At 44.2% G+C, this 22,209-nt stretch overlaps 1 protein-coding gene across 3 annotated transcripts in view; it reads left to right on the top strand.

Annotated features, from left to right (window-relative positions):
• Positions 1 to 15,809, top strand: part of ETS1 (v-ets avian erythroblastosis virus E26 oncogene homolog 1) — a 130,071-nt gene extending 114,262 nt beyond the window's left edge. For all 3 annotated transcript variants that reach the window (XM_011934653.1, XM_011934654.1, XM_011934655.1), the window contains 2 exons: positions 10,969 to 11,087; positions 12,032 to 15,809. In XM_011934653.1, coding sequence (XP_011790043.1) covers positions 10,969 to 11,087; positions 12,032 to 12,247 — 335 coding nt within the window. In that variant the 3' untranslated portion in view covers positions 12,248 to 15,809. The remainder of the gene's footprint in view (positions 1 to 10,968; positions 11,088 to 12,031) is intronic.
• The last annotated feature ends 6,400 nt before the right edge of the window (positions 15,810 to 22,209 follow it).

The raw sequence follows: 22,209 nt of genomic DNA, 5'->3' as shown, positions 1-22,209 counted from the left end.
CTGTCCTCCCAAAGTGACTTGCATGTGACGCCTGCAGGTTGGAGCACTCATAAGCACCCCGTCAGTCACTTGGGAATGTCTGCAGGTAGAAGTCCAGGGTAAACACAAGAAAGGGTGGTCATCCCATGTGGTTTTACCAGGGGCAACATTCAGGGGCTACCCCTGTAGAATTCAGAGCATGGAGTCAGACCCTGCCAACGAGCAGCTGTGTAACCTTTGGCAAGCTAACATCTCTGTGTCTCTTTCGTCATCTGCAAAATGGCAGTAATAATAGTTTCTATACCATAGGCTTGTTGTGAGAACTAATGAATTGTTTATGAGAGCGCCTGGAGCAGTGCTGGGTATACAGAAAGCTAGGCTCTAAGTGTTAGCTGTCACCTCCATCCATAGTTTTCTCCAAACCTTTTATTTTTCCAATATAATTCTAAGTTCCTTGAGGCCAGGGAACAACGCATTTTACTTACAGGATTGCAGTAATTGCTGGCAGTGTCACGGGGCATAGCAGGTATTTAATAATAGATTAGGCCTCTTCAATTCTTTAGCTCAAATCTGGATCTATTAAGTTCCTACTGTGTGCTTAGACTCCTTCATATACACTGACTTTTTAAATCCTTCACCAAATATCACAGAGGAAGTTTCTGTTATGCCCACTGTGTAAATGAGGGAATCGAGATTTTTGTTTTTCTTTTGAGGAGGAGGTCTAGCCCAATGTCACACAGCAAACAACAAATAAGATGACTTTCAGAGTTTTCACAATGTCAGAAAATATTCAAACTACTGTGTTAGTTTGAGTGTGCCGGAAAGCAGGTGCCAAGACATGAGTAGATGTGCAAGACATTTACGGAAGGAGCCTCTATGAAGGAAAAAAAGGGAGGAGGCAGCGAAGAGAAGGCAGGGGAACCTTCAGACCATGCTGCAGGTCTGGAAGGAGGAGTTTTGGGTAGAAAGAGCCCTCAACTGTAGCTCTGTTCCAAGAAAACTTTGGCTGGGCCCAGGGGATCCTTGTGTCAAGGTTGTCTGCTGGAGGAGCTCTGTGTCTCCCAGAAGTGGACCTGTATGCCCTGACCATGCTCTGTCCCTGGCTGGAGCAGCCCCCAGGAATGGTGGTGCTGGTGTGGACATGGTAGAGCCAGTCAGTCATGTTCCTTGAAGCAGGAGATCTGAGTAGATAGCCGCAGGGACCTGACCTATAAACGTGGCTTGTTGAGACCAGCCCAGCTTTTCCATGTGGCAGGACTCAAGACCATGTGTCCCGACACTCTCAGTGGCCCGTGTGGGCTTCTGAGTTCAAGGCATGTTGTTGACTGTAACTCCCTAAACTGTATTGCCTTTTGTGTGACTCACCTCTCCCTGAGAGATAATGAGAGTGAAAGTTCTCCTAGAGTGATTGAATGTGAAAGTTTAAACTCTGAAACAAGGATGGGACTTGCTTTGTTGGAGATGCTGTCAGGGCACAGGTCTGTGGAGGTGTTTGACATTCAGAGCCGAGGCGGTGGAGTTTCTTATGGAGGCCTCTCAAGGCTAGGCTCTCTGTTCTTTTTTCTTTAAAGGCGTAGGTAGGACACTTTCAGCTCATCACATTATGGTGAAACAAAAAGTATTTGTTCGGCTACCTCCATGCTGTTGTTAATATTGTGTTTTGCTATTCAGCACACTCTGGCTACATTTGAGGAGTGTTCACAGATTATATGCTGGATAAATGCTTACAAAATTCGGTGTGCAAATGATCCCTTAGGATCTAGTTCAACTACCTTCCAAGAATTCTAATACGCCTAACTAGTGATTTCTCTCATTCTTGACATGCAGGGAAAACTTAACCCCTAGGATAAAATAAATTCCAGAGATCAAGTTGAGAATCCTACTGAGAAAAGACTATAGTCTTCAGACTTCTAAAGTTCTGTTTCCTAACCCTGATCAGTGAACATATCTTTGTTTCTTCTCGTTACCTACATACTTAGGAAGATTTTTCTTTGTGCATTTATAGTGACTGGAAAAACCATTTCTTTGGTTTATAACAAAGTTCTTATCCCCTTCCCCCAAATCCAAACCTAACCCATCTCTGGTGACTTCTTAAAAGAACCGGTTACCTAGAAGACATCAGGAGGAAAGAGCTATAAAGAAACCCACTTCCTGACGTGAGCTTCACTGGCTCACTGTCCAAGTTTGTGTCTGAGTGTTAGCTTGAATGTGTTAGACAGAGTTACTGGTGGGTTTAGAAGAAAGGTGGTTGCATTTGAATAGAGACTGCCCCTTTAAGAGAGGAACAGTCCCCTTTCTCCTGCTGCCGCCCCCACACATGTGTACTTGAGCACTTGCAGGTGTGCAGAGCCAGAGCAAAAACAAAGGTCTTTCCCTCATACCCTAAAAATGCGTAACTGTCTTGTTCTCAGACCCAAGTCAGACTGGCCAAATAAGCCTCGCTTAACCCTGTTCCAGGTGAGAGGACTCCACTGGCCAGTTGCCAGCCACCTGGTCTTGCTGTCAAGCCTGTCTTGGGCACTGATGACTGGACAAGAGGTTCTGCTTGAACCCCAGTTAATGCTGGTGGGACCCGTCTCTTTGGGGCCCAACTATTGACATTTGTGAGGAACGGTGCTGAACTTGCTCTAGGGGACCTCTGTATAATAATTAGGTGATGAATACTTGGTGAGGGACATGAATGACTAAGGAAAAAGGTGCATCGGGAAAAGAGGATCTAAGTCCATCTGTGGCCAAGATTTCCCTAAACCATATATGTCTGTGATACTTTCACTTGCAAAACAGTTTGCATCTGCTATCTCTTTTTGTGCATATGTACTTTTAACATAGGAACAAGGATTTCAGAGTCTTTCCTAACTTAAAAAAGTCCTAAATGGTTATTCTCATTTAAAATATTAAAAATTTTTACATGTGTATACTTTAACTTTTTCCTTAACCTCCAACTTTCTACTTGTTCAAAGTTGCCATACAAAAGGCCAATTTAATCACTGGACGTCTAATAAGATTTTTTCTAGTGCTTTTACATTTTTTTTAAATGCATCTTTTTTCTCTCTTGTCTTTTACTGAAAATTGTTTTTAAAAATATATTTTCTGTTGTTTCATTCTTCTGTGTAATTCCATTATTGTATATTCAATTGCTCCTAAATTGTTCACCTCTTTAAGTCTCTTTCTCTCTCTTCTATATATATAGGTATATACGTAGATTTTTGTAATAAGGACTTAATTTGCATTTTTATAAAGTAAAGAGAAGCAGAGATTACTATTTCCATTTTAGGGAAGGAAAAAGTAAAGCCCAGAGAGATTAAATGAGTTGCATAAGATTGCAGGGTGATTCAGGGAAGAACTGATATGGGAGCCTTGTACCCTTAACTCCCTACCCGGGGCTTTCCCACAGGCATCAGATATTTTAATTTTATAGGATGCCGTCATCACTCAGTACTCCACTGCCTAACATGTAAAATGGCTTTTATTTTTAATGTTTTTGACACTCTTCCTTCTTTCGTTTTTGATCTAACATGCAAGAGACATGAACTCGGCAGTCAAAGACTGGTTTTAATTGATTTGAGAGCTGTTTTCTTACTCTTTTTCATGGTTAGATACTGGCTATCTCAGAAACAAATACAAGTTTATAAAGTTGTTGTTCATCATTGTGTTCAGCAAGTCTGCTTTCCAAACACCTGTCAGAATGTTCTTTGTTGTTTGAGTTGAATTACTGGAAGTTATATTCCCAATCACTGCCCTTGAGTTGCTAGCCATTGATACAGGAACATGTTTATAGAATATATTGACACATAGTGAGTCTTTAAACCAAGGCCGTATTGGCCAGTTATAGAATGTGTTATACATGGAGTGTGTTAGAGATGAGATAAGATTGGGTCAGGGTGGGGCAAAGGAAATGTACAACTCAGAAGAAATGAGAGGCAGAGAACTCAGCCAAAATATCAAGCACTCCTGACCCTTACTCTTCTTCAAATAATTTCCCCAGTGTCTTGATCGCCAGTCAGTCCAGCAGTACAGTTTCTTGAGTTACTCATCCTCAGGCAACAAGACTTTGTGCAGCTTCAGGTTGAGCTTGGTCCAGAGGGCAAGAAACTGTCAGGATATTTTCTGTTTTGTCCTTAAACTTAATGGAACTCAGGAGATTTGGGGACCTTTCTGAATGGTGATTTAGAAGAGGGTTGACAGAAAGGGGTGATGCTTGGAATGGGGAGTCATGCACCCCACCCTCAGAGGTGCGTCCTCCTGTGGTAGCATGAAAGGCAGGTTGATACACTTGTGAACAGATGGGTCATTTCTGGATTCGAATGTTCTGTTTTTGCCATCATCGTTTGGCTGTGGGTAGAGACACCTGGCTGGAAGGGAGGGGCCAGCCAGGCCTGTTCCTCTGTTTTAGGGCCACCTGCCAGATGTGTGCTATCAGGGCAGAGTCAGCCCTGTTGCAAGGGTGACCAACCATGAGAGTTTCATAGGTTAAAATAAATGTGGTGTCCTGCCCACACTGAGGTATTTGATTTGACTTTTAGAATAGAGCTAAAGGGATTAGCTTCTTAAAGTAGCAAATTAACTCCCAAAGGACAGGTGGTCGTTTTCATTTTTGGGAACATGTTGATGAAATGCAGTCTGAGGGTCACCCATATTGTTTGGCCCCAAATATAGTTTAATAGAGAGAAGCCATTTGAGCGGCCTTTCTAATCCTTACGCCTTTCTTCAGAGGAGGTTTGTTTCAGTCATGTAATTTAGAAAATCTTTATTGAGTACCTGCTGAAGACAAGCTATCATACCTGGCATTGAGGATATGTGGCTCAATAAGATACAGTCTGTGTTCTCAAGGAGAACGTGTCAAATGACACAGGAGTCATTCAACAGCAAATAATTTTTTGTTTGTTAGTGTTTGTTGGTGAGGCACCATTCTAGGCTTTGGGTTGAAGCAGTGAAAAAACAAAGTCCTTGTCCTTAGAGCGTACATTCTAGTCATGGGAGAAATGGACAGAGACCAAACCATTGGGGTGATCCTGGTGTAAGCCATGTACAATGCAGACATGAGGAGACTGCCTGGGAAGTGCCCACCCAGCGTTGACCTCCATCTGTTTGGAAGAAAGCTCCTGTGTTCGCCTCTCAGCAGAGCACAGGTGACAAGAGTGAGAACTTGTGGTTGAAATGGAAATGAGGAAGGAGTAGAAGGAAAAAGTGAAGTTCAACCTGACCCTCATCACTTGCTGTGAGGATGTCCTTGTCACAGGCAGGCAACTCCCAGACCTGGAAAATGAGAAGAATGATACTGACAAATTGGCAAACGGAAGGGATTTCCATCAAGAGCATGTTCCTCACGCGTTGTCCTAGCCCACTGATATATATGTATTTATACTGCTCAGTTCTTAGCCTCAGGGCAAGGGACCAGAATAGCAGGGGATTTTTAATAACCAGCTCCTCATTGAGACAGATAATGGGCCTTGCAGCTCCCAGACAAGGAAATATGACCCAAATGAGCAGGAATTTACTTGAAGCTTTATGTTTTTTAAAAAAGTGAGATTGTTGCCTTAGATTTGAGGAGCCTTGGGGGTCCCCTTAGGTGGTGAACATCCTTGGTGTGATTTGCTTTGTAGGCTTGGGAGCTCTCCAAGTTCCCACCTGGTATTTCTTCTTCTGAGCTTGTACCATGTTCTTCAAATCAGGCCTGTCAGTGTGTAGTAAGAACTGTCCTCTTCTCCAGAGGCTGAGAAGAACAAAGTAGTAGAAGGAAATTCCCCTGCAGCCGCCTGAGAGGGAGGGTGGAGAGGGAGCAGACGGCAGGGGGTGTGGAGGCTCCGAGCCATGGGAGATGGGTGTGTGGAGTGTGTGTGTGGTGCTCTCCCGCCCGCATGGTTCTGGAAAGAGACCTCCTTCTAACAGGGACCCCTCTGTTGTTGTGGCTCAGAGCTTCGACTTGAGAAGCATACTTTCCCAGTGATGCCACTGGATTCCTGATGTGTGACACTCCCGGGCAGCATCGTGAAGGGTGCTGTTGACTGCCTTGGAGATCCCAGACAGGGATACCATTGTGAGTCACATTGAACATGTGAGCTCCCCTTCCCATGACTGGCGCTATTCTTAGTACCGTTTTCTGCTTTGGGGGACAAAGGTCACTGGGACCACAGACCATTTGGGTAGGTGGAAGGGACTGGGCACAGGGATGAGGGGGAGTTGCAGGGAGAATGGAGGAAGAGGCTTTACAAGTTTAGGATATAAACTTGGAGCAAGGGCAAGGGATGGGGCCCTGGAGCCCTGTGGGTTTGGGCAGACCTCTGCTAAGCAGCACAGAATCACCCTCTAGAAGAGTCATAACTGGGAGTGCTGGACTCATTCATTGTCTACACCAGTTTTGGGTCTAAGAACTTCTGATGGGCCTGGATGTGGGTGTTGTTGGCGGATCCGTGTAGCCAGTGTGCCTTCCAACCCCAGAGCTGCCTCTGAGCTTTGGGTTTCCAAGTGGCCCTGAAGTCCCCTCCCAGACCTGAAGTGAGGGTGATGTATTGCTGTGGAAACAGGCTCCTGTGTTAGCCTATCCATTGGCCCAGCCAGGACCTGAGCCCACCCCGGCCCAGTGTTTCTGGCTGGAAGAACATTTCCATGTCTTTCCTAGTTCTCTTGCTCCCCACAACAAAAAGGCAGTTTAGGAGTCAGCCAAAAGGTGCTAGAGAGGAAGCTTCAGTGGCCGTCATGAACTCCTCTCACTTGGTACAAAAATGTGGGCTTTCTGAAGGGTGAGCCCTGTGTGTACCAGTTAGGCTGGAGTTTGCCTGTGGGGTTTCTCTGCAGGAATCGGGGGAAGGAGCCTGGAACTGACATCTCTGTTATGATGACTGTCCTATTGTGAAGCCAATGGGAGAGATTTCTTCCCATTCATATTCCCATTATTTCTTTAGGTATCTGCTTTTCCTGTCTATCCTCCCTCTTCCTTGGGTGTAAACAGAAAAAAAGAGTTAGAGAGCTCTGAACCTAGGACTTGGGCTTCTAGAGCCTGAATTTCATTTTTTTTTTCATTCATTTTGAACAAAGGAAAAGTCACAGTGAGGACAAAAGTCCTCACTCTGTCCCAGACTCACTGGGTCCCATACGCTGACATCACAGAGAAAGGGCAGGGCGGGGTATCTACAGCCTATGCTTGACATTTCAATTTGGAAAATGCACTGGTAGAAAAGGAAAACTAACCATTCCGTCAGAGGTTCCTCCTCTAGGAGCTGGTGCAAACCACGGGAATCGAAGGTCCCCTCTCTGCACTGTGGCTACCAAGTCCCAAGGGCAGGAGACTGCAGTGCGCTCCTGGGCCCTGTTTTCCAGCATGGGCAGATGTGCTGACCGCTCCCCGCCAAAGACTCATCTGGCGGAAGGATCTCGATCTTTCCATCCTTTTCCTCGGCTTGGTATCATGAGACCCCGTGCCCCAAAGAGATTTTCAGATAGCAGAAGAGAGGCTAAGGTGAACACCGGGAAGAAGAAACAATGAAGTAACATAACATAACGGCCACCACAAGAGGATGCTGCAAACATCACCTGTGGAGGTGGAGGCGGTGGCGGGGGCTGGCACAGCCACTGGTGGTCAGATGACTGGGAGAACCACTGGCTATCCCATGTCCTGCAACTGCTATGAGAAGTCGGGGAGAGAGCTTTTACAGTCAGGTCCCCTTATCCCTTGGAACATTGCGCTCAGTCAGGCAGTTTAGATGCCAGGCCTTTGGCCTCGCCATGTCCAGGGGGGCAACGGTAGCACTGAGATGAAGAATCTGGGGCCAGGCTGCCTGGGTTCCAGTCCTGGCTGCTCCACTGCTGATCTAAATGGCCTCGCAGTGTGTCAGTTTTCTCTGCTGTGAAGCGGTAGAAACAAATAGCACAACAGTTGCATCCACCCCACAGAATTATTGGGGGGAATGAAGGAAACGAGTGTAGGGTGTCACAGTGTCTACAGCGTAGTGGGTGCCCCATCAATCATAGTACTCCTTCGTATTTCTCAGTCAGGGTCTAAAGCAAACCCGTCTCCTCCAAGGCTCCTTTTACATAGCTTTGGGGCAGGTGGCTTTTCTTCATGTCTGTCTTCAGTCTCTATAGTTACTGTGAGTTTCTCCAAGAAACCTGTTCTGTGACCAGGGCTCTGGCAGCTGCATTTCTTTTTTTTTTTTTTTTTTATTATACTTTAAGTTCTAGGGTACATGTGCATAATGTGCAGGTTTGTTACATATGTATACTTGTGCAATGTTGGTGTGCTGCACCCATCAACTCATCAGCACCCACCAATTCATCATTTATATCAGGTATAACTCCCCAATGCAATCCCTCCCCCCTCCCCCCTCCCCATGATAAGCCCAGTGTGTGATGTTCCCCTTCCCGAGTCCAAGTGATCTCATTGTTCAGTTCCCACCTATGAGTGAGAACATGCGGTGTTTGGTTTTCTCTTCTTGTGATAGTTTGCTAAGAATGATGGTTTCCAGCTGCATCCATGTCCCTACAAAGGATGCAAACTCATCCTTTTTTATGGCTGCATAGTATTCCATGGTGTGTATGTGCCACATTTTCTTAATCCAGTCTGTCACAGATGGACATTTGGGTTGATTCCAAGTCTTTGCTATTGTGAATAGTGCCGCAATAAACATACGTGTGCATGTGTCTTTGTAGTAGAATAATTTATAATCCTTTGGGTATATACCCAGTAGTGGGATGGCTGGGTCATATGGTACATCTAGTTCTAGATCCTTGAGGAATCGCCATACTGTTTTCCATAATGGTTGAACTAGTTTACAATCCCACCAACAGTGTAAAAGTGTTCCTATTTCTCCACATCCTCTCCAGCACTTGTTGTTTCCTGATTTTTTAATGATGGCCATTCTAACTGGTGTGAGATGGTATCTCATTGTGGTTTTGATTTGCATTTCTCTGATGGTGAGTGATGATGAGCATTTTTTCATGTGTCTGTTGGCTGTATGAATGTCTGACAAAGGGCTAATATCCAGAATCTACAAAGAACTCAAACAAATATACAAGAAAAAAACAAACAACCCCATCAAAAAGTGGGCAAAGGATATGAACAGACATTTCTCAAAAGCTGCATTTCTTGAGAGCGATTTACTGTTTTACCTCTTTGTGTCTGTTAGGATGGCTTCTCAGTGGGTTCCTCTGAGAATGTCACGGTTAGTTTTGTGAACCCAGGCAGAGAATGAGTAGCTCACGCCTTTAGGCAACTCCCAAGAAACCTGCAAATGTCCCTGAGTTGAATACAAAATGGTTTTTATTGAATGAAAGTAGAAACAGAGGAAGCTAGGGCTTTACCAGTGCAGCTCTCTGGGCTGTTGTTCGAATGTTCCTTTATTTTGTAGGCATTCACTGAGTCATTTTATTCTGGAATACATGTAAGGTATTTCTTGCAAGATGGTTTTAAAGAGCTAATGGTCCATTCTCAGAAAGAGGAGGTAGAGCTATTCCATGTTTTCATATTTAACGTGGCAAGTGCTGAGGGGGAGCCTTGGAAACCACCATTAGGAAGCTGTTACTGGAGGAGGACTTCCTCTGGCTGTGCGATGATAGCTCGCGTCAGTAGCTGTTTCTTTACTTCACTGGAGGTTGCCCTGGTCCTTTGAGTCTAATGGCCTGGGTACTAGACCCAGCACCATCATTTCGCTAACTGTGGCTCGGAGCATAGTCACAGTACTTTGCTGAGCACCTTTTCTGCGCCGACAGAAAGGAAGCTGAAAGACCACTTGTGCTTCTCCTTACAGCAGAGGGTTGGGTGTGGGTTTTAGGAGCAAGCACAATGATGCATGTGAACATGTCTTGTACAAATACGAGATTCAACAAGACATCACTCTACTTTTTTAGATTGAGGGGGAACCTAAAGTTTGTTTCCTGTTAAATCTCAGTTTACTTTGGATCAGACAAATTTGCAACTCCGGTGAAACATTAGAGCCTTCGTGAGCGAACTTTCCTGTATGACCTGGAGCTTCCTGGGCTATATCCAGAGATGTGCACTGGTTCTTTCCCAGTCCCGCTCTGCCCAGTTTCTGTTATAAGGGACAGTGTAGACATGTAACAAGCAGCCCGGACTTTTGAACCCCTATTTGTCTCTCTACCTACACCTGTAAATTAAGAATCCCTGGTGGCACTGTCGTTTCAAATGAGAAAATTATCCTGAATGGAAATCGGTGTGATATAAACCTTTAGCACAGAATAAATTGACTGTCAGGGTATTGATGGCTAAGACAGAAAAGTGTGTGTGTGTGTGCGCGCACGCATGTGTAATTTAGAATATACTGAACCTATGTAGAATTTCTGAGACAGTCCTCATCTGACCTCTGAGGATTTCCTGGGTGGAAAGTTAATCCCTCAAATAGTAACGATGCTTTTTTTTTTTCTTAGTTTGGGTGCTTTCCTGCAAGTGGACTGGAAGGGAGGGTGGTGGCAGTGGAGAGAAATATTATGACTGAGCAGATATTTAACATCTATTTCCTTGTGAGAGGGCCCGAGGATAGTGATCCTTCTTCCTCACAAAGCAGGGGCCACAGGCTGCCTACTAGAGAGCAGTGCTTATGAGCCATAACTTCTGCTCAGAACTGGCAAAGACATTCATTCCTTCGTTAATATGTTTCTTACTTCTGAAGGCAAAAATAACGACTTAGCTTTTCAAGGTGTAAAAGATTATGCTACCTTAGAATATCCCAGAGGATAGGCACAGTATTCTCTTTCTAGAATTTGCTTAGCAATAAAAATGAACTGATCCTTAAGTTAATCAAAATAAGGCACTTGACACATTTTCTTCCATGCTTTTGTTTTATAGGAGGCCTTTGTCTTTTCTCTCTGTTCGAGCTCATAACACTTCCTCTGACATGTGCACTATGTGTTGCCCTCATTTTCTCCTGGCTGGATGGGCTGAGAGAAGAGGGCTGTGGGAGTGCCGTGTGTGTGGGGATTAGCTGCGTAGAGTGCTGAGTATCTGGTGTAATGATTCACAATGGCTTGTGTTTCTAGGCAGCGGACCAATCCAGCTGTGGCAGTTTCTTCTGGAATTACTCACTGATAAATCCTGTCAGTCTTTTATCAGCTGGACAGGAGATGGCTGGGAATTCAAACTTTCTGACCCAGATGAGGTAAGGAAGGAGGGGCTTGCGAGTACCGTGCTGAGGAAGGATGAGAGGAAACCCCCTGGAAGGGATGGTGGGGACCTGAATGACATTTTCCAGGACTGCGATTCCCAGCTCTGCCACTTGCCACTCTCAGAGCAAGCTAGGTAGCCTGTCCGAGCCCCAGTGTCATTATTTGGAAAATAGAGAAAATATCTGTGTTACCTATTTGTCTTACAGGATTAGCTGATAGGAGGCACTAATGTGCCTGGCAGTAGGTCAGTTATCACCCACAGAGCTGCCTCCTGCGACTTAGCCTCTTCCTGGCCCCGTGGCGCTGTGAGTGTGAAAGGGGCTAGACAGTTCAAGAGGCCTTGGGAGATTGGCTCATCAGTTTCTTATTTCATTACACGCATGTTTATGGAGTAGTGGTTCTGTGCCATGCCCAATTCTGGGGATAAAAAACAATGAACAAGAGAGACAACATCTTTGTTCTGGCAGACATGAGAAAATATTTGTGCCCTGGTATGGAAAAAAACACTTCCTGTTGATGAAAGGCAGGTATGATTGCAGCTCGGCTCCTCCACTTCACACTTGCCTGTTAGATTTCGTGCTTGCAAAGCAAGGAGATTTTACTAATAATATGGGGAAAGAGGAAAGCGTATAGTGTGGCTTTTCATTTATTTTTTAAAGTCAAATATTTAATCCTATTCCACAGAAGTTCAGGGTCACTATGTTTTCATCAACTTAAAGAATCATTGTGACTCCCATCCCTGCCCAACCCATGAAAAATGGAATTCAGAAGCGATAGGCCGGAAACTTTTTTCTATATGTACATGAATCTCAAATCATCTTACTGGAGCATCATGGGTCACCGTGAATGGGTATAGCATAGGCATACAAACATATATATTTGGTCTATCTTGTCGATTTTTGCCTACTCCTCCTTTATTTTTCTTTCAAAATTTCAGGTGGCCAGGAGATGGGGAAAGAGGAAAAACAAACCTAAGATGAATTATGAGAAACTGAGCCGTGGCCTACGCTACTATTACGACAAAAACATCATCCACAAGACAGCGGGGAAACGCTACGTGTACCGCTTTGTGTGTGACCTGCAGAGCCTGCTGGGGTACACCCCTGAGGAGCTGCATGCCATGCTGGACGTCAAGCCAGATGCTGATGAGTGATGGCACTGAAGGGGCTGGGGAAACCCTGCTGAGACCTTACAAGGACAGCCGTGTTGGTTGGACTCTGAATTTTTAATTGTTATTCTATTTTTTATTTTCCAGAACTCATTTTTTACCTTCAGGGGTGGGAGCTAAGTCAGTTGCAGCTGTAATCAATTGTGTGCAGTTGGAAAAGGAAAGCCAGGACTTGTGGGGTGGGTGGGACCAGAAATTCTTGAGCAAATTTTCAGGAGAGGGAGAAGGGTCTTCTCAGAAGCTTGAAGGCTGTGGCTTAAGAGAGAAAGAAGACTAATGTGTCCAATCATTTAAAAAAATCACCCATGAAAAAGTGTCTTGAGTTGTGGACCCATTAGCAAGAGACATTGTCACATCAGAACTCATGAAACTGGTGTCAGGCAATTAATTTGCTTTTGTTTTTAGGTCTGGGAGGGCAAAAAAGAGGTGGGTGGGATGAAACACGTTTTTGGGGGGGGATGCACTAAAAGCTGAGAACTATTTACCTATCACTCTAGTTTTGAAACAAAGATGGACTTCAGTGGGGAGGGGCCAAAACCATTGTTGTGTTACAATTTATTTTATTAAATTTTGTGCCAGTATTTTTTTTTCTTAAAAATCGTCTTAAGCTCTAAGGTGGTCTCAGTATTGCAATATCATGTAAGTTTGTTTTTATTTGCTGGCTGAGGATTCTGTCACAGTGAAAGAAAACTGTTTATATAGACCCCATTGGAAAAGCAAAACGCTCTCACTGAGATCAGGGATCCCAAATTCATGGGACTTATATAAGAAGGACAATTAATGCTGATTTGGGTACAGGGGAATTATGTGTGTGAATGTCATCTACAATTAAGAAAATATTAGTACATCCCTTTACTTACTTGTTATTAGTGGATTCTCGGGGTTTGGACTTAATGTTGAGCTAAGAAGCATTAAGTCTTTGAACTGAATGTATTTTGCATCCCTGGTTTTGGACCACAGTAAACGTAGGAGCACTGTTGAAGTCATGGAAAGGAGATCGAAGGAGGAAGATTGACTTGGTTCTTTCTTAGTCCTATATCTGTAGCATAGATGACTTGGAATAAAAGCTGTGTGCATGGGCATTACCCCTCAGGTCTTAAGAAATAAGTCCTGAACGCATGTCGTTCCAAACTAACACTCTGTAATTTTTCTTTTATGTCTTATTTTCCAAGAATCATCCATTTTTTGCACCCCTCACCCCCAGCTCTATTATTCAGTAGAGAGAAATGTATGGCTTTCTGATTGGTGAGTGAAAGAGTAACTTGAGACTTGACCTAAGTTGAAGAGTTTAGCCTTGCTGAGTTTTAGAAGTGATGGAAATTAAGAGAGCATTTCAATAAAATGTGACTTGGCTGTCTTTGGAAGAGAAGTGCAAGGCTTTCCCTTGAAGAATTTAAATTAGTCCGGTAGGATGTCAGGTGAGACTGTGTATGCAAAATGAACGGCACAGGTGATGCTAGGGCCTCATACTTGGGTCTGATGTCTTGGCACAGGGTAAGTAAAGGTTAATTCCAGAAGAGAGGAATGACTTGAAGGCAAAGGAAACAAAGGAAGGAGGTTTGGTGAAGAGAATGAGGTTGTCCATGAGATTTGAATAGATTTTTAGTTTCCCCAATGTTTAAATACAAACATAGTCAAGCAAGGTAGTCATCTTTCTGCTGGTTGTGAGGGGGAATCGGAAAATGGAGTTTTGGGGGAAAAGTCAGCATCTAACTCGTGAGGAAAAGTGCCTAATACAATTAGAACCTCCCTCACTCTATAGTTGCCCCATCGAAAGGACGAGGAGGAGGGGTGGCTTTTTTGGACTTCCGTGAGAGAAGGAAAGACATATTTCAGGTAAGCTTCTCAGGGCTGGCCCTTTTTGGGATTTGGATGAGAAATTGGAAGTACTAACTACTTTCTAGTGTATCTTTAAGAAAATTGATTGTTGTTTACTCCCAGATCCTCTTGCAGACGCAGAATTATCAGGAACATTGCTCTGTGATTCATGAGTGTACCCATACTGATGAATTGGAGCATCCATATGGAAAGTGAAGGCAGAATTATCCCAGCTGTGTTATTTTGATCTTTTGGATGCAGGTGCCTTAATGAAGCTCTCAAAATATTTTAGGAGCTGCTCAGGGAGTGTTGGGTGGAACTGTTTGGACTACATTGTTTTCTCTTAGATTATGTGATTTTTGTTGGGCACTGGCAAAAGGTGTGTGTGAATGTGTGCATGTGTGTGAATGTTGTGTGTGTGTGTGTGTTTGCAGACATGCAAAACTGCAGCTGAAATAATACCTGAGATTTCTAGGTAAGTCTTTCCACATTTCAATAATGGGTAAGAGTAGAACCAAGGCCGGGTATCAATTATTGCTTGCTGTTTGCAACCAGGCATAAAATCACTTTCTCAAAGCATCCACCGTTCCTGTTAAATTTATGTTGGAAGCTCTCCTTCTGTGAGTGTAACTCCTGCAGTTCCTCTAGCAGATAAGATATAAGAAAGTGCCTCCTAGTGCTCCTCCGCCCGCTTGTTTGCTAAAATTCCCTTTCTCCCTAGGTCCACCATTTTCAGGATTTGTAGATAGTGTATTAATTAAGACAGCTTTGTCGATCTGGCCAGATGTTTTTTCTCCTTTGTCCAAAGGCCAGAGACCATCCCAGGAAGAGTGGTGGGTGGTTTATACACTGGAAATGTTGCGTTTATGCTTTTTAAAAACACATGTTAACTTCAGAGGAAGGATGGGCAAATCTGGTCTAGCTGGGTGAAACCCTTATTTTCCCAGAGATGCTTTAACCTTTGTCGGTTTTGGCTTTAGGGTTCAGAGTCACTTTTGTTCCCTTCTTCATTCTGGGGAGGGACTTCCCTACATAGAGCCCTGATTTTGTGGCCGTGGGGATCGGAGGTAGCATTCAAAGATCAGATGTGCTTTTCCTCACTTTGGAGATGAACACTCTGGGTTTTAGAGCATTAACCTGCCTAACCTTCATGGTGAGAAATACACCTTCTCTCTTCTAGTCATGCTGTGCATGCCGCTTACTCTGTTGGGGTCTATATAAATTTGTTGAACTCTTACCTACATTCCAAAGAAGTTTCAAGGAACCATAAATATATGTATACCTATACATATATAAAATATATATATTAAAATAAAATTATCAGGAATACTGCCTCAGTTATTGAACTTTTTTTTAAGAATACTTTTTTTTTAAGCTGAGAAGTATAGGGATGAAAAAGATGTTATATTGTGTTTGACTATTTTCCAACTTGTATTTTCATATAATTTATATTTTTTAAAAGCTGAAAATTTAGAAGCAAAATGAAAAAAAGGAAAAGCAGGTGCTTTTTAAAAATCAGAACTGAGGTAGCTTAGAGATGTAGCGATGTAAGTGTCGATTTTTTTTTTTTTAAATGCAAAAAAATTCTTATGGCGGAGTTTTTTGTTTGTTTATTTTAGTAGCTGATGCTGGCACATCATTTTGCTGGAGAGTTTTTTATATACTGTAGCCTGATTTCATATTGTATTTTAAACTGTGTGAAATTAAAAACAAAGAATTTCATTCATAATGCTGTGGCTTTGGCTTGATTCTTTCTTGTCTGGATCATGTATTAAAGCAGGACAAATCAACCAACCAGAGGCAAGCACAGAGGGATGCAGTTTAGTCTTTCTGATCTCACTGGCTCAGGACCATTGGTGATAAAGATTTCCTAATAAGGTGAGAACTATAATAGGAATATAGGGAAGTCATCAAACATCCCAAACATGGAATATATTTTGTCATCCTTTGTAGAATGTCCCTGGCCTTGTCAGACCTAATTTCTTCGTGTCTGAAGGACTAAGAGCCATGTGAAGAAAATTTTTAATGACTCAACAGATAAACATTTGATTTAAGCTAGGTAGCGTTCCTGATACGAATACAGAAAGTTGAACATCTTTAGTGCATCCTGTGGGAAAGGAACAGTATTCTTGTGTCCACCACTGATGGTAATTTTGCTCTGTGGCAACTTGGGCCCTTCACATCCATCTCCTTGGCCCCAACTCTTTCACTGGGGCTGAAGATTGGGAATAATAATATCTGTCAGGACCCCTAGCAACCCATGCCATAAATAAAATCATATTTATAAGTGCTTTGGAGGGGAGTGCTTAGGAACACATCATGCATGGTGCTTTTTCCTTGTTGCTGAAACTGTAGAAGGTGGATGTTTTTCATTAACACCAACATTTGCAACATGAATCCCAGCTCACAGCTGGAAAGTGAATTTTTGCTGAATTGTTCACAAAGAGAGCTCTGTTTTTGGAAAATCTGTTTCTTCAGGCCTGGAGCTTGAGGTTTGCTGAGTACACGTTAAGGACGGACTGTGTGGTCTGGTGGTCAGGGAGCAGGACTGGCCGCGAAGAAGCCTCCAGCCCCTGAATCCTGGTCAAGCCACCAACATTTACTGGAGACTTTGGGAAAAATGGCTTCAGGTCCTTACATTTTGTTTTTAGTTTTCAACTGCAAACCTGGGCAAAGCCACAACTCCTGAGCCAACCTGAGGCCACATTTGAACTCTTCTCCTGAATAAACAGCACCCAGAAAATAGGTTTCTGCTTCAGTCAAGGGTTCAACCAGAGAGCTTTCCTTTGGTGCCAAGTTGCTGTTATCCCTCCGAGTACCTGATTTAATGCTCACCAGGGTCAAAGATACGAGATGTACTTGAATGAAATCAGCTTAGGCCTACACTTCTCCCACTAGGAGCTAGAGTTCAGAGGAGGAACCCTCAGGCAACCGGGCTTTGGTGATTTCTCTTAACAATACTGCTGAGACCATGGCTGAAGCTGCAGTGGTGGAGGTCTGGAGGGGAGACAGGATCTTCCAAAGCAACTGCACAATTTGGGAGGATGGGGCAGGGTGAGGATAGAAGGAGACACAAGGGAAAGTGGAGGTGATGATCACACTCTGTAGATTTGAACAGCTTTCAGGAGGTGATGGGATAAGAAAATGAACCAAGTCTACTCTGACTCGACTGCTAACACTTTGGAGCAAGCTACAGCACCCAAGACAGAAAGAAAAAAGAATGGATCAGCAGAGGTGTATGAATGAAATGTAACTATTTTAACCTAAAAAGGGAAACGATTATGATTTGTGCTTTGGGTACAATAAGGCAAACAATGTGAACCAGATGTCACACACAGGCTGCTTCCATGCCATAGAGATGTGCACGTCCACCTTCACAGTGTGGGAAACCCAAGAGAAGAATGTACTGTAGTAGGGTAATGGGATGTCTTTGGATTCTAGCATATTCCTTCATAGCAACCACCATGGGCACTGAACTGAAGCTGCTTCCTTGAGGTGCATGTCAGTCTCCTATTTTCTCTCTCATAGGCCAGGCCCACACATTGATATTCCTGCCTTGTCCCTGTAGAATTTAATTTTGTGACCCCTGTGTAGATATCTATCCACATTCCAGGTTTATTTGGCATGAAGCTCATTTTATTCTAGAGCCTACAGTGGAAGAGAGTACAAGAGGTCATCAGGTTCATCGGAGAACCATCTGACTTCTAAGCCCCGTGCTTTCCATGACGCCGTAATGCTGGTGTAGAACTCTGAAAAGTCTCTTTTGATGATGCTGGCTGATGGCTCACCAGCTCTGGGAGCCACAGGCCTGGTTACTAAGGGGTACATTTCATACATCAAATACGGGACAAGGACAAAGTCTTCTTTCAGTAAGTAAGCCTTTTCACTTCCATACTGCTTTTTGACCTCTGCTTTTCCCCAGGGGCTGCTCTGGAAGGTGGTTTGCGACACAGTTCTAGTTGTACGGAATCCCTTCTCTGGCTTGTATACAGGGATCCTTGACCCTCCTCGTGGCTGGATTAAGCACCTGGCCCTTGCATTTATGGGCATATTGGCTCGGCATGCGGCTGGCATCTCCTTACTCTGTGAGATCCCTCTATGCCGTGAGAATCCTCACCTAATTAACAGGAGAGAAAAGCATCCCCCCTGGCACTTTTTGCAGTGAGGCAAAGATTTAAGGAGCCCGATAAAGGCAGTTGTTGATCAATTGGTGAAAATGCCACAAGATTTGAAGTTGAGGAAAAAAACTTTGATGAGAAATTAGAACCCCAAGTGAGGGGTAAAGTGGCTCTGGTGGCTCTGGTCTCTCTGTCCCTTGGTCAGTGCCATTTCCTGGTTTACTCAATGTTCCAGTCCCTCTCCCTGTTTCCACTTTCCTGGCAAATGCTTCTGCCCTGGGAAAGCCAGTTGCATCAGATTGCCTGGTGTACCCCAACGTCCTGACATCCAAAGTAATGATAGCGATGATCATCTGCCCACAGCAACCTAGGAAATCAACAAGGGCCAGCCAGGCTCGTGACAGGCTGCACAATCCCCAAAGCCCGTTTGAGTTTACAGTCCTATCTCTGATCTCTCTTCCCTGTCACTCAGGCTCTCGTGCTCTCTGGACCACAGCATTTCTACAGAGCTCTGATATCAGGTCAGGCCTGGCCATTCCATGTGATACAACTTCACAGCACAAGGATGTTTTCAGCAGGCTCTTGTGGGAATTAGTGAGGGTCAAGATAGAGTCACGACCTTCTGTCTCTCCACTCCACATGGTCAGCCTGAGCCACTGACCCTGGGCAGTAACAGGCTCTTTTTAACCTTTTTATAGGCAAACCTACAATTTCAGCTGTGACTCTTCTTATACCTTGTCAAAGGCTGTCCCCCAGATGTACCTAGAAATAGCACATGTCCAGGTATACTCAAAGAGTGGCAACTGTCTTCGCAAGCCTGAAAAGCTAATGATGTGTGCTGAGTTTGGTCTGGGATTGCCTCTGTGACACAAGGATAGTCCTAACTTTAGAAGAAGAGATGGGAGCGGGAGCTTCCAGATGGTTTTGGAACTGTGTTGTGTTCATCAGAAATAGTCATTATTCTTACAGATCTCAGGGGAAGGCAAGTTCAAAACTTCAAGTGTGACTGAACTGGGGGACTCCCTCTGCCAATCTACTTCTCAGGTAGACCAACTTTGTTCCATTTGTTCTGCCTTCCACGGGAATAAGGAAGTTTGCAAATACAGTGCAGCCAGTGCACCTGTAATGTGAGATGCTTATCCATATTTGAGACAAGGTAAGAATGACGGTGAAGACAATGACCAGTATGACCAGTGTTTAGGGGTAACAGATATTTCATTCAAATATCTGTTTTCTCTATGGCCAAGTTTTCATCATGATAGCACAGAGCTGTGCACATGAGCCCAAGGGGATATATTTTCTTCACTGGCTCTTGATGGGACACCGGCAGGCTGGGGTGGGTGTATGAACTCAGCAGGGTATGGATGGAAAGCTGTACTAACTCTGGGCACAGATTTCCCATTTAGAGCAGGAAGGGCCCGGGTGTGCCATGCGCATGATGGTGGCATGTGTTAGCTGCTCTAGGAACCCGTGCATGTGGCCTCTGTGAAATCTCAGATCAGAGCCCTGATCACAAATTCCAAAGAGCCTTCCTTCTGCAACTACAAGTAACAGTCCAAAACCTGAAGCCCAGTCAAGAAAGAAAATTAAAATAAGAGTGACCACACATTCTGGTGTACCTGGAATAGTCTCAGAGTCCATCCCTTGTCCTGGCATAATTACTCAGCAGTACCTGTTGGTCCCATGATACTTTACATGGTCTCCTAATTAAACCCAATAAGGGCCTAGAGAATGATGAGATGAGGAGCAAATGCCAGAATTCTAAAATTCCACATTTTAGAGTCAAAAGAGACCTTAAAGATTATCTGGTGCAACCTCTTCAATTAGGCATTCATGAATTCAAGGTTTAGAAAGGCCAGAGGACTTTCCCAGTGTCACCTCATTAATCATGGCACTGGTACTGGAATGCAGACCTCACTCTTCCCTCAGCACTGTCTCTAGTCCCATGCTGTGCTAAATTTAATCCAATTTCTAGGCAATGCACCCTGGTTTAAAGCTGATCCTAGCTGATTCAGTATTGATCATGATAATTATTTCTATTAGTTCTGATGGATATAAGAATCTGCTGAATAACAGTGCTTAGGCTGGGAACAGGAGACTAAGAAAGGTGGATCATTGGGTGGTAGGAGGCCTTATCTTTCTCAGTTTGCAGAAACTGAAAATGCAGAGTCACTGACATCTCAGTTTACAGAATTATAGGATGTTATATCTAGAAGGTGCCCTACATAGTGACGCCACCAAGCAAATTTATTCAGATAACAAACATCCATTGAGCGTATGCTGTGTGGTTGGCATTGGGTTCAGTAGCAGGGAAACCATAAGGAAGAAGGTAAACACTTTTTTTTCCTTCACGCCGATTCTAGTAAATTACAATTTATAGACAAATAAAAGGGTAATACCATCCAGTGAAATAACATTATGATTTGACACATAGGGGGAACCTAACCTGAAGGAATGTGTGGCCTGCAGGTGAGTAGCAGTTAGTTAAGTGCAGAGGGAAAGAGGTTCCGGTGGTGGGGAATGCATGTCCAAGGGCTGAGAAAGTGTGTACACTGATGGAGAAACTAGAAGTAGTTTTAGGGATCCAGAGCACAGTGTGCAAAGGAGTGTGGGTGGGAGGAGAGGACAGCAAGAACGGGTGGAGATGATTCAGGGGCCTGTGGGCTGTATGAAGAGTGACGTGGAGTCCTGAGGCTCTTCCAGCAGGCTAAGTCACATGATCCGACCTGTGCTTAGGAAAATCATTCTGACTGTGGAGTAGAACATGAATCAGAGCCAGACAAGGGTGGAGGCAGGGAGACCAGTTGGAAAACTGTTTTGTGCTCAGAAGAGATGCGTACAAGGGAAGCAGCAATGGCACGTCAGAGAGGTGTGGAAATCACAGAATCACCAGCCCTGGGTGACTGGTCGGTGTGGATGGGTGGCGGGCACTGTGCAAGGGCGTAGACCTTGGGTGGCATGCAAAGGCAATGATCAAAGTCCCCGTCCTTGGTCTCAGTATCATCAGAGTGTGGATTTCAGATCCAGAGAGAACCTTAGAGGTGTAGTCCAGCGTCCTCATTGTATAGATATAGGGTTTCAGGTTAAGGGAGTTTCAATGATTTCCATGAGATCACATTACTAACTGGTGACAGAGGCAGAATTAGAGTTTAGGTGTAGCAATTCTAAATCCTGTGCATTTAATGAGGATTGGCAGCTTGTTCTTCCAAACACAAGAAGGAAATAGCCTCTTCGTTTCTTCCTTTCAGCCCTTCTTCCCTCCTTCTGTCTCTCTCTCTCTCTCTCTTTTCATTCCTTCCTTTGTTCATTTGTTCATTCCTTTCTTCCTTCTCCTTTTTCCTCTGGGGACAAGAGCTCTTGGGTTAGAGGAATGTGACAGACCTCCCTGCATGACAGCCATAGGCCCTCTCTTCTTATCAGGATCTGTCTCTCCTAGGAGCCCTGGGCATCTGCCTCCACGGCGGCTGTAATTGGAAAGAAAGAAGGTGTTCATTTCTGTATTTTTCTGCTCCAGGTACTGATCCTCAGTTTCCCCCAGAGCTGTGTGAGCCCCCTTTGCCAAGCAACCTCTTCACATTATTTCTGAAATCCTGTTTCGGACATGGGCCAGAGCAGGTGTCTGTCTGACTCGTACTGTCATACCTTCCAGCCCCAGCTCAGCATTTCCTGCCACTTCTGCACCTCGGTCTCACACTCCTTCTCCTGGGCTGATGGCCTCCTGCTTTTTAAAGAAATGCTTTGTATTATTCTAGTCGTTGGTGATTCTTCTCTCTCTCATTCATTCCCTTTACTCTCCATCTTGAGTTTCCTCTCTTTGTCTCTCACATCTGGTATTCCTAGAGAGGAAATTTGATAAGCTGAAGAGAAAAGACAGTCATCTTTAAGACTGGAAACTAGGTTTTAAATCTAAAACCAGATTTTAAATCCTGGCCCTGCCATTGTTGGGCACTGTGATCTTGGGTAAGTTATTTGACTTCTCTGTGCCTGGCTTTTTCCATCTGTGAAATGGGG

This window comes from Colobus angolensis, unplaced genomic scaffold (genome assembly GCF_000951035.1).
Source record: "Colobus angolensis palliatus isolate OR3802 unplaced genomic scaffold, Cang.pa_1.0 Scaffold137, whole genome shotgun sequence".
Classification (NCBI taxonomy): Eukaryota; Metazoa; Chordata; class Mammalia; order Primates; family Cercopithecidae; genus Colobus; species Colobus angolensis.
The sequence above is the reverse complement of the archived record's forward strand: the minus strand, read 5'-3'. Positions and strand labels throughout refer to the sequence as shown.